This window comes from Microtus ochrogaster, chromosome 8, assembly GCF_000317375.1.
Source record: "Microtus ochrogaster isolate Prairie Vole_2 chromosome 8, MicOch1.0, whole genome shotgun sequence".
Classification (NCBI taxonomy): Eukaryota; Metazoa; Chordata; class Mammalia; order Rodentia; family Cricetidae; genus Microtus; species Microtus ochrogaster.
This window is the reverse complement of record NC_022015.1, coordinates 36995173-37006654: the sequence shown is the minus strand read 5'-3', so window position 1 is coordinate 37006654 and position 11482 is coordinate 36995173. Positions and strand designations below refer to the sequence as shown.

The 11482-nt window shown below is 50.6% G+C and overlaps 1 protein-coding gene across 2 annotated transcripts in view; it reads right to left on the bottom strand.

The window, feature by feature from the left end:
* Positions 1-6403: 6403 nt before the first annotated feature.
* The window catches only part of Shank2 (SH3 and multiple ankyrin repeat domains 2), a 445228-nt gene continuing 440149 nt past the window's right edge, over positions 6404-11482 (bottom strand). For both annotated transcript variants that reach the window (XM_005351593.3, XM_005351595.2), the window contains one exon: positions 6404-10285. In XM_005351593.3, coding sequence (XP_005351650.1) covers positions 9715-10285 — 571 coding nt within the window. In that variant the 3' untranslated portion in view covers positions 6404-9714. The remainder of the gene's footprint in view (positions 10286-11482) is intronic.

Genomic DNA, 11482 nt, shown 5'->3' with positions numbered 1-11482 from the left:
AGAAAGATATGGCAGCTGTGGAAAGATACTGGATAATAATAATAATAAAAAAGCTTCGGCATTAAATCAGCAGGTGTTCTTTAAAGATGTGTTGGCCTCAGAATGGGAACCAAGATAGGTGTTATGTTGGGAAAGAGGATTGCTTTTGTTTCCGCAGGAGAAGAAAATCTATGGATACCATCAGAACGGATAAGGATTAGATTTGAACAGGAGCGACCTCTTGAGTAGAAGAGGTGATTATTCATCAGACAGTGTGACAATTCAATCTAAATTAACCTATACGAATAGCAAATGCTTCTCATTTGATCAGATATAGCTTGCCAAAAAGGAAACTCTCCAAAGTTAGGATCGGGCAGGGTTTTGTTTTTGTCTTTCCAGGAGAATGAAGGCGTCCGACTAACCGCTGGACAAATGAGACATCTGAAGAAGAAGGACAAATCATTCAGAGAAAATGTCCCAAGAAAAAGAGTAAATTGGTCTATTGGTAAATCACATTTCCAACAGGATAAAATTTCATAAATCTCCCCAAATGTTTGTTTGTGATATTCTCTACAGACATATAAGGCAAATGGTCTTTCTCTAATCCCAGTTCAATTAAATCCAAGCTGTCTTTGGAGTTGAAGTGTGGCTTTCTCTTCTAAACCCAAGCATGCTTGTTAAAGAAAAATCCACATCTCATGTCAGAAGAGACACCTGATATGGAACAGAAGAAAAACCAGAATTAAGGGACTATTCTAATAGTCCACTAATTCCACCATTCTTTGGTTCGATTTGACTCTTTAAAACTTTTCTTAAGGTATAAATATCTCTGATGGAGTTGAAGACTAGACAGTTCTAGTTTTCCTTATTACCAAATTCAGAATAGAAATTCACAAAAGACGTGTAAAATATGTAAGGTTGAGAGATATAAAAAGATAATTTTGGGTTAGTAATGCAAGTTAGGATAGAAAGTTAATTAGGTATTATGTCCATTTGTGTGCGCCTCTTCAGTTGTTTGATAAGACACCAAGGACCTGGAAACATCCTGTCCAGCTAGTGACCACTGGGAACACAACCTTGTGGCGGTCCTGTGTAGGTGACCACAGCTACTCCAATTTCCTGACGGTCCTGCCATGTCCAGACAGTGTTGTTCAAAATGAGACAGCTGCCTCCTCTCCATGAGGGTCAGGGATGCTGCAGCTGTGAGAACAGGGTCGCGGGTAGTAAGCGAAGAACTCAGGGCCAGGACCCAGGGATTCAGGACAGGTGTTGCTGGGCTGGGGGAGGGCAGACTGTGGGCCCCTCTTCTATGTTCCAGTGTGCACTTAGAGAGGGGCTGACCCTCAAACCCAGTGGGATGAACCCAGCGTTGGTCTAACTGTGCTGGTTTCCTGGTTCCCAGAATGCATCTCTTATCAGATACTCCTGAGCCTGCCTTCCTGCACAAGCCCTGCTCTCCACTGATACGCGACCTGTGTCCTCTGTGGCCTGTTCAGAGTGAGGCAGGCTGAGTGGATGGAGGTACCAGCAGGCTGAAGGGATGCCTGGGCAGTGGGAGAGGACACATTAGCGGAGTGGCCTTGGAGATTGACGGGCAGACAGAGGGAAGAAAAGGGAGCACTCCAGAATGGTGAGCGGGGTGTACGCATGGTCCTTGGGAGCCTGCCACAGGGATGCTAGGCTCCGGTCCTGCTCAAGTGTTTCCACCCTGTGACAAGATGACATCGGACTGCTCTGGGCACAACAGAACAGTCTGCTGCTTCATCATCCCTCAGTGCAGCGTTGGAAAACACCCAAGCATGGAAACTTCTAGAAACTTTTTTTTTTTTTTAGTTTTAGGTTCATAGACTTAGGATCTCATGTGGCCTGGGCTGGCTTGGAACTCACTGTGTAGAGGAGGAGGGCTTTGACATTCCGATCCTCTGGTTTCTCTCTTGTATGGATTCACAGGCCTACGGTTTTGTATGACTCTGTGACCACTTCTGCTTAGACACTAGGCAGGTTCTGCATGCAGCCTGTACACTTAGAGCCACATAAAAGAAGGACGGGACAGGTTGCTCAGTGGTTAAGAGCATTTCCTGCTCTCACAGAGGACTCGGGTTCTGTGCCTAGCACCAGCCCTCCTGTGAAGAGCCCTAGCAACCTAGTTCCCTCCACAGGCTGGGCTTGCTCTCTGCACCCTTCATATTTGGGTGAACATGTTTCTGTCTCCCCAGGAATGTTGCTGTGTCACCCCGCACTGAGAAAGGCATGGGTTCTGGCCAGGTGTCTTTGGAACTGTTCCTATTAGAGTCCCTGGTGAGCCATGACCATCCTAGGGAAGTGCCTTCAGGCCCTTTAAAATTTTTTGAGCATTTGAGACCTTTCATATTAAGAGATGGGTGGGCAGAATCTCTTGACTTCAGCGTCTATAGCTTTGTTTGTTTGTTTTGTTTTTAATGTAGGCATTCACTATGTAGCTCAGGCTGGCCCTGAAGTCATGATCTTCCTGCCTCAGTTTCTAGGGCCTGAAATCACAGGTATGTATCACCACTCAGGCCCGGTGAGCCCCTAGTTTTGTAAGGCCCCATGAAGAATGATCAGAGGAGCTTGCCTGGGGTTTGGCCAAGAAAAACATCTTGGTGGTGGCTGGTGCCCAGGTTGGGCAGAAACTGGAGTAGGGAGATCTGTCCCATGGATGTATCTTCCAGATGGGTGTGCTTGGCGGGGCAGAGCAAAGAAGAACAAAGCTGCTGGAGGTGGTGACGGGGCCAGAGGAGAACGGAGCTCTTCTCTGAATCTGGTGGGTCTGCCTGATCCACTGAGCCCCCTCCCCCATACAGAGCGGGTTCAGGGGGAGGGAAGAGGGTGGCTGTAGAGTACCGAAGGACTCAGGGCTCCTCCAGGGTTGATGTTCCCCAGTGTCTCAACAGGGTCTTTGTAGTCACATGTCATAAACTCTTGTTTGACAACGAAGGGTTTGTTGTGAACTGTCTCAGATGGCGCGCTCCATGGTCAGGGAGGTTTGCCACTGCACTGTTTGGGCTTCCTTTGTGAGTTCAGGGTGGTGGGTCTGTGCTTATGGCTGCCCTTGTCCTCCCTGGCTCTGACCTCCTCTGTCACAGCTGTGATCTGGAAGGGGCAGAAGGGGAAGCCCTCTTCTCACGGGTGGAGGAAGCTGTGGGAGAAAAGCCACCATGGTGGGCTGGGACCCAGGTCACCGTGGGCACCAGAGCCAGCAATGCCAGACAGGCCATATAGGAAAATGTCAGAGGCTCCAGGCAGTTCACACCTATGAGCAAAAGGGTGTGTGCTTGTACCTGGGACCAAGCCTTTGGAAACCTTGTTCCCTGTGGCATCTAGATGTCCGAACCTCAGTTTCTTCATCTGTAAAAAGGACACCACCTTGGCAACGGTGCTCGGGAAATTGGTGCGCATTGAAGTCAATGCTACATCTAGCCAAAGTGCTCTTCACATTCAGGTCCTCTCTCTGAGGGTTAGGGCCCCTATTGTATGGCAGTCTTGACCACAGGCAAGGAAGTTAAGGTGATCTATTTTTTTTCTTTCTTTCTCTCTCTCTCTTTCTTTTTGGTTTTTGAGACAGGGTTCTCTGTAGCATTGGAGCCTGTCCTGGAACTAGCTCTTGTAGACCAGGCTGGCCTTGAACTCACAGAGATCCGCCTGCCTCTGCCTTCTGAGTGCTGGTATTAAAGGCGTGTGCCACCACCGCCCAGCTAAGGTGGTCTATTTCTGAATCCAGCCTCCCTTTCCTCTGATTGAATGGGCTGTGGTCCTGGGGAGCTTTAAGCTTCCAGAATCCCCGCCTGGCACTAATGACTCGGGAAAGTGATGGAGAGAGCACATGACCCCTTTCATCTGGGGTCACATTCTGACCAACTGGCACCTGTGGCATCTTACCTCTAGGTGACCCTGGCCAGGGAGGTTGCACAGGTAAATGAACTTCTCCTCTCCATGGCCTTGGCAGGACATGGTTCCACACTGGGGCTGTGAAGTGCTCCCGAGAGGTGCTCCACTTCATAGCTGGCACTTGTTCCAGGAGGTCCCTCTGATGTGCCCAGCCTGGACTTCCCTTAAGCCAACGCCCTCCTTAGACCTGTGCTCTCCACACTCCCTGAGTCCTGGGGCAGAGAACATGTTTTTGTCATAGTTCTGGGAAGCATCATGGCGGCTTGATTTCCATGGACACCTGGGATAGTGGGCAGCTGCTGAGTTAACTCCAGGTTGTGTCTCCAGGATGTCTGGCCATCTCACCCAGTGGCTGTGGACAGTGGCCTGTCTCATCTTTGGATTCTTGATCCCCGGGCACATGCCTTACATAGAGGCAATGCTGGCACCAGGAGGTGGCTTCTCTGCAGTCTGTGATTCAGCTTCTAGAATTACTGGAACCCACGGTGCCTGAGACTCTATGACCCGTGTGACTATAGCCTGCTCAATGGTGTGGTGCACACAGTATGGTGTCCACCCTGCCTCCACATCTGCAGGCTGAGGAGGCACAGTGTGAGGTGATACTCCCCTCTCTGGCTAGAGACCGCTTTGGCTCACTGTTGTGACTAGTCCAGACCCAGGGACGGAATGCTTGGTCCCAATGTGCACCCCACCCTGGATGAAGACCACTCAGGGACGTCTGACATTTTGAACTTCTAGAAACAGCCGGCAGTGGTGAGATCAGAATTGCACTGACCTACTTCTAATGTCTTCTTCTTTTCAAAAGAGAATAGTCACTAAAACACAAATATGTTGTGTCTTTTTTAGCAAAACATAAACCACAAGCCACTGCAGACCCAGGTAGTCATTACTAGCCAGCACCACCAGGGGGCGACACAACACAAGCATTGCCCACCCAGGGTGTCAGGAGAAACCATACCACCCCTACGAAAATTCCCTAAACCATGTTTGTATTTAAATGAAAAATACTGGACGTGTTAGAGCAGAGAGCATTTTTTAATGGAAAATTAATTGATAACACAATTCTGTTTCAACGTTCTCTCTCTTTTTTTTTAAGCATAAAGGACTGTGTGTGTTCCACAGTCTTCTGACGAGAAGGCCCCCCACACAGGGGCTCACGCCTCTCAGCACTCAGTTCTCTGGTCGGGCTTTGCTTTAGGTTGTGCATTGATCTGGGCTTCTCAGTTCAGAAGACAAGGCACTAGAACTATTTTTATCAGCTACATTATACATTGAAGATATATTGATCCCTCATCAAATATACAGTTACAGTATGGTTTTATGCAGATTAGTTCAAAACACCCAAGGCACACACTTTGTTTTTAAATCAAATTTTTTTCTATTATTTATTTGAAGGCTCGTAATAAAGTTTCGGATTGACTGTGAGCAGAGTTCTAGCAGAAGCCGCGGACAGTGGCTGTCGTGACTTTAAACATCAACCAGCAAAGACTATGAGCTGCAGACCCTCATCCTGGAGCACAGGAAGAATCAGCGTCATCAGTGGGAACTTGAAGGGTGAGCCATGGGGCTGACAGAACCTGGGGCAGGGTAGCGGACACCACCGGATTCTGCCCAAAGCAGGTGGTCTGTATACCTGTGGTTGTGGGACCCCTCCATCCAGGATACTCCCACCCAGGGCATCGAAAGGTGCAGACATGGTACAGACCCCCAGGGAGCGGATGCCTCAATACAGTTCAAGAAAAGAGAAGGCTGACCAGTAGATGTCCCCTGATGGATCTCCACCTTACCAAGGGGTCTGGGAAATGTCACTGGACCGTGAAACTGGGAGAACTGAGGGTCTGGGAGGATCTGCTGGGGACTTCAGGGAGCAAAGGACAAGGACGGGGACGCAGTGGCTGCTGCTACTTGGATGAAGGGTGTGTCCAAGAAGAGACTCTGCCGGGGAACCCTGGAGGCCAGAGAGGTTCAGTGGTTTTCACATACACTTTCCGGAAGTGCACGGACAGCCCTGGACCCCTGACTCAGCAGTTTGCTAAAGACCCAGATTCTCTCTTGCTCCTCTGTCCACTGCAGCTCACAAAAACATTGGCTGGTTAGGTCAGCTGGAGAAGCTACTTGGTCTTCAGCTCCCATGACCTCTGGCCAGCCGACACCCTTCAGTGCGGCAAGGACACCTCTCCTCCCAGGAAAGGGAGCCGAGCTTGGCTTGGTCTCTGGGTGCCCCTGCATCCACCCTGAAACAAAAGGGACAGCCAGGCCTGGGGCTCTCAGGAGTGGACACACAAGCCCACTTTGACATTTTGCACAATTCTAAAATAATATACAAGGTTTCCGCTTAGACAATGAGGGCACTTGAGGAAACAGGCCTGAGGCGAAGTGGCTGAAGGAGAGATGCCACGCCGTCACCTGGTCCAGGTAAAGCTGACTAAGGTGTGGGAAACACCCTACACCGGATGGCAAACTTGATAGCTCTGAGGAGTCAGGTTCCACCTTCCCCTTTGTAATCAGAACCACAACCTTATTGCAAGAGTATATTTATTTTTTTTACAGTAATTTTGGTTGCCATACAAGAGATCGAAGGATTGGGGGGGGGAGTGCAAAGTACAGGAACTTTCTCTCTCTCTCTCTCTTTCTCTCTCTCTCCCTCTAAATAAAGTCTAAAAAGAAAAAGAGCACAAAATTAACAGCAACAAAGATAATGTGACATGTGTTGTTACACACAAACTCTAGTGTGAAACAAGTTAGTATTTAAAACCAAAAATTGCTAATGGGAGAAAAAAAATCATTATTTGTGGCCCCCCCACCCGCACACACACAAAAAAGTCCTTGCCAGGTCAGCTGGGTAATGTTTGCTTGTTCAATAACTTAGGAAAAAACTCACCATTTTATTAACTAAAGTATCACAAAGGTTTCTTATGTAAAGTTTCAGCACGGCAGCAGTCACACTGAGTTATTTTTAATTGTATGAATTAAATCTAAAATGCGCACGGACACCCTAGAGCAGGGATCCTGGCGGGTATACACAATTTACAGCTTGAGAGATTTTGGTTTTGTATACACAATATTACAGAAACTAGGCATGTAAATTTATGCAGTTATTTAAATTACAGTATATAACAAAAGTTGATCTTAAAACCTGGAAGAGTGGTAACATGGTCCTCATGAGCAGTTTAACATCTGATTCACCACTGAAGGGGGTCCTGGAGCAGGGCCTGGTCCTGACATGTTCCAACTGGGGAGAGCAATGGCGGCAATTTCGATGAGGGACTATTGCTTTTTTAGCAACATTAGCTATCAGAGATAGAGACCAGTCATCTAGGCAAATGTGTGTTCGGGTGGTTTGGGGGTGGGTTCTGATAGGCCCAGCGGTGTTTCTGTGCCCAGACACTGCTAAGCAGAACTGGCCTATCAGCTCCTGAGGCTGGCAGTCAGCTTGCTTCTGCTTGGTGGCATGTGGCTTGAAGTCTAAGGAAGGCAGTCATGGCCTGTCACCCGCTGTCTAAGTTCAGCGGGTCCCAAGCCATCAGGTCTCCTGCCTGGCATCTGCCTGGCACTGAGCACAGAGGTAATGCCAACCGGAGGCAAAGGAAAGGAGCCCAGTGACATGGCACACTGAGGGGACTTCGGAGAACCACCCATGGAAGACAGATTAATGGCAGGGCCACACTTCCACACTCTGAACTCTTTGCCGGCGACCCGCAGTGTCTGGATTCGTGTATGTCTGGGGCATTACTCCTTCACCTTGCTGTGGGGAACCGACAGGACCCAGACAAGGTGCTCACCAGTCACCTGCTACCAGGTGAGCGGATGACTCACAAGTTGGGGTTGGCCTGCCAAGGGTTTTGGGAGCAAAGTAATATTTGAAGCCTTGGTCTCCATTTCAAGGGGTGTGTGAGGGCGTGTGTATGTGTGTGTGTACATGCGTGTGCGTGTGTGGGCATTGATTTTGGAGAAACTGCCAAGCTGTGGATTGCAGTCCTTTTGAAGAAATAATTGCCCTTCAGTGATGGCGCTGTGGCAAGGCTGGGAAGGGAAGAGCTGCAGGCTCCGATGTGTCCAGGGAAGAAAGCTATTTTAAAAGGTTGCTTGTATAATTGTCCCAAGGAAATGGTGTCATTAAACCATGAACCCTTTCTCCCTTTAGCATTCCAGCATGAGGTGGCACAGAGGCTGCCCAGTAGACCAGCCACTTTTTTCCCCCTTAAAATATTGTGCTTATGAACTATCTGTACACATATTTAAACCTGTGGTAAAGAAAGATTTTTTTTTTTAAAAAAATTGCTAAATTTTATGTGTTCATTCCAGAGCTGTTCCAGGCCTCGTCAGACATGTGGTTGTGAGCATAAGTGAAGAAAAAAAAAGAAACAATGTTTTATAATTAGAGATGGGCTGGGCTAGTTCTGAAATAATAAAACCATAACCTGACATTGACGTCTCCTCTGAGTGCGGGGGAGAGGGGGATTCGGGAGCCTAGCTGGCTGCATAGTGGCTGTGTGCAGTCGGTGACCTCCCTGGGACATTAGAGGTATTGTTTTGGGAGGGAGGAGATCTGGGGGAAGGACAGACTCAGGCAGCGGGCCTGAGGTGAGGCTTGGTCCAGGATGCTCCCTGCCTTCCTTTCCACACACGCCTACACTTTGCCACAACCTGTGCCCCACTTTCTGTCCACCAGGTCTTGACCATGGGCTTCTCTGAGACCCAGACTTACAGTTAAGACAAGCTGGTGGGATCCCCGCTATCTGAGAGAAGGGAGAAAGGCCCCTGAGTTCCACCTTTCTTGGCCTCTGAGAGGCAAAGGGCTGCCTCAGCAGGATGCTCCCCATGGCCTGGTGTGGATGGAAGGCATGGCATCCCATTCTCTCCCAGGGAGGACAATAGCTTCCCTGGGCAGCCGTGCTTACCACGAGCCTCAGGTCTTCTTGTCCTTGTCAGAACAGTTTGCTTATCTGTCCTGACCTCTGTGGAGCTCAGCAGACATCCGGATAGTTAAGTAAATTCGAGAGCCCCTGCCTCTCTCTCCTGGGTAGCTGCTGCTCTGGGCAGACACCTGCTCTTGTCCTGGAGGTTGTGGGCTTAGACAGCCACACACTGGTTGGCTCTGCAGCCAGGCCTCCCTCCTTTTCAGGATCGTGACTTTGTGCTTTGACTAACTCCGTGTGACTTCAGTTTGGCCACCCTGGAATTAAATGCTAATCGGTTTGCAGGAATAGAGAAAGCAAGTTAAGCAAGCTGGGCACGATCCCGTTCACACAGCCACCACTGCCAAGGACCTTGGGGCCAAAGAAGCTCAGATGCACATCACAGGAGTCAGACAAAGAGGCGGATGGGACGGCATTTCTCTACCGTCTGGCTCAGGCAGGGCTCCACCTGGAGCTGCTCACTGAGAGCCGAGCACAGGGGAGGGATAGGAGCCAGTGAGCCCATCCGGAGGCCACAGGCCTGAAGAAAGGCTGTGTTCTGGGGCTGGAGGGTGAGAGCTGCCCAGAAGGCAGAGGAGGGAGGCCTCAGGAGGTATCTGGAGTACACTGGTACCTGCCACAGGAGGAGAGGGTCCCACATGCCATCGACAGGAACCTCTGGGACCATGACAGAAACCCCCCTTACCATCCCTTTGGACAGAAGCCGCCCAAGAAATCTGCATGGAGAGCTGGGTTTTGAGGCCCTGGTTTGGCCACACCAAGGACACCCACAGCGTTTCTTTGGGTACCCAGAGACAAGCCCACGGACCGAGAGTGGTGCTCTCAGCCTCTGTTTGGCCACCACACATTTCAACATAAGCCCATCTCTACTTATAACAAAGGAGTCTGTAAAGGCCCAGGGCAGCCATCCTTATCTGTCCAGCAGCTGTTTCAAAGCCCTTTCTATGTTCATCCTATGCCCGACTCGAGTCACCCCCAGATCTATCAAGTCTTCCTTCTGGAGGTTTGGCAGGTGGCTACCATCAATCTCATTGTCCATGAAGGTCTCCTTGTGTTCGCCCAAGTTCAGACTTTCCAGCCAGTCTGCCACGTCTGGTTTCGTCCACAGGTGGACAGGCTTAGTTGTAAAAGGCTTATTTGAGATTGGCTGTTGCAGTATTGAAGGAGATGGTGACCTGCTGCGTCCTGCTGGGTTCAAGCCAAAGAGGTCCCCTGCAGGGGACTGGCTCGGAAGGCTAAAGACATCTGAGAGTGTGGGGGAGGGAGAGGCTGCGGCAGCAGACAGAGGGGTGGGCAGAATCTCTTTGTTCAATTCTGTGGGCGAGACCACGGGGCTCGGGGCACGCCGTGGTCCTGAGGTCCTGCTTTCATAGTCGGGGGGCCGGCTCTGCAGGGAGATGGGCTGGGAGGTGCCGGGGCGGACAGTGAAGGTGACCGTAGTGCTCCGTGTTCCTGAGACTGTGCTCATGATCTCCGGGCTTCTGAAACAGCAAGGAGAGAAGAACATCACTTCTTGGTCATTGAGGATCAGGGATGGGAGAGGGAGGCACCCACACCACAGCAGAAAGTCTGCACCGGCAATGATACAGACTGCCATGCCAGTCAGAAGGGAACAGGTAGAGCGGGAGGCACCGCAGCACAGCAAGCCAGCCGCCACTCACCTGGGCCAGGCTGAGAGGAACCTGGGGGACCTCCTGTGCAGGCCAGAACGAGCCTGGGCCCTCTCCAGTAACATACACCTTACAGAGGACAGCCCGCCAGGGCTCTGCTTATGGGTTAAAGTCCTTAGATTTGGGACAAATGCGGGGTTTTCATTGCTTTACAAATGCCACACAGGCATGCGGGGTTAGAAGAAATTCTCCTGGGGCACTTAGGGGGCAGAGCATCCAGGCTGCTAAGTCCTGGTGAGCAGTGTTTCACTGTGGGCTTCGGGGTGTACCCATGCACTCCCTCCATGACCCTATTCCCACAGGAGACAAAAGCCCCCTCTCCCAGTGGTGGCCACGGGTGGTGTCCTTCTTGCTATGTCTGGGTAGGGGAGATACTCAGAGCAGGGAGGGACAGGCTCAACTCTCCCAGAGCCTATCTCCTCAGGCCTAGTGTGGGAGGGTGATCCCCATTGGGAGGAGGACCAGGAAGTTCTTGTCCTCACCTATCTGGAGGTGGTGGTTTTATGAAACATGTTCCCCTCCCCACACTGGGCAGCCCCTCTGAAGACTTTCTAGCCACACAGCCGGGGAGGTGAAGCCTTCCTCCAAGGCTTGCTACTCGCTCTGCTGCCTCCAAACCGCAGCCTTGTGACTATAAGACACCTCCAGTGTGAAAATAGGCGCATCTCTTAACCTGGGCTCGCTCATGGGAACGCGGACACACTACACCACTCTCATTTCTGGAAAGGTTCATCCTGCCACAGGCACAACCTGGACTGGCGTGGCTCAGAGTTTAGCCCACACGCCTTCATGTCCTGTGGAAACTGGTAGGGATTGAGGGCTCCCGAGTCCACCTCTTAGGGGCTTCTGGGCTGTGGTGTTACGGTGTGTGCCTTGAGCTAAAACTTCTGGTGTTGGTACACTGAACTTGGGGGACCTCTTGACCCCTGCAGGGTTCCAAGATGCTAAGAGACTAGGACCTCTTCAGAGCCTAAGTGAAGGGTGAGAACCTGAGGCAGCATACCGTGG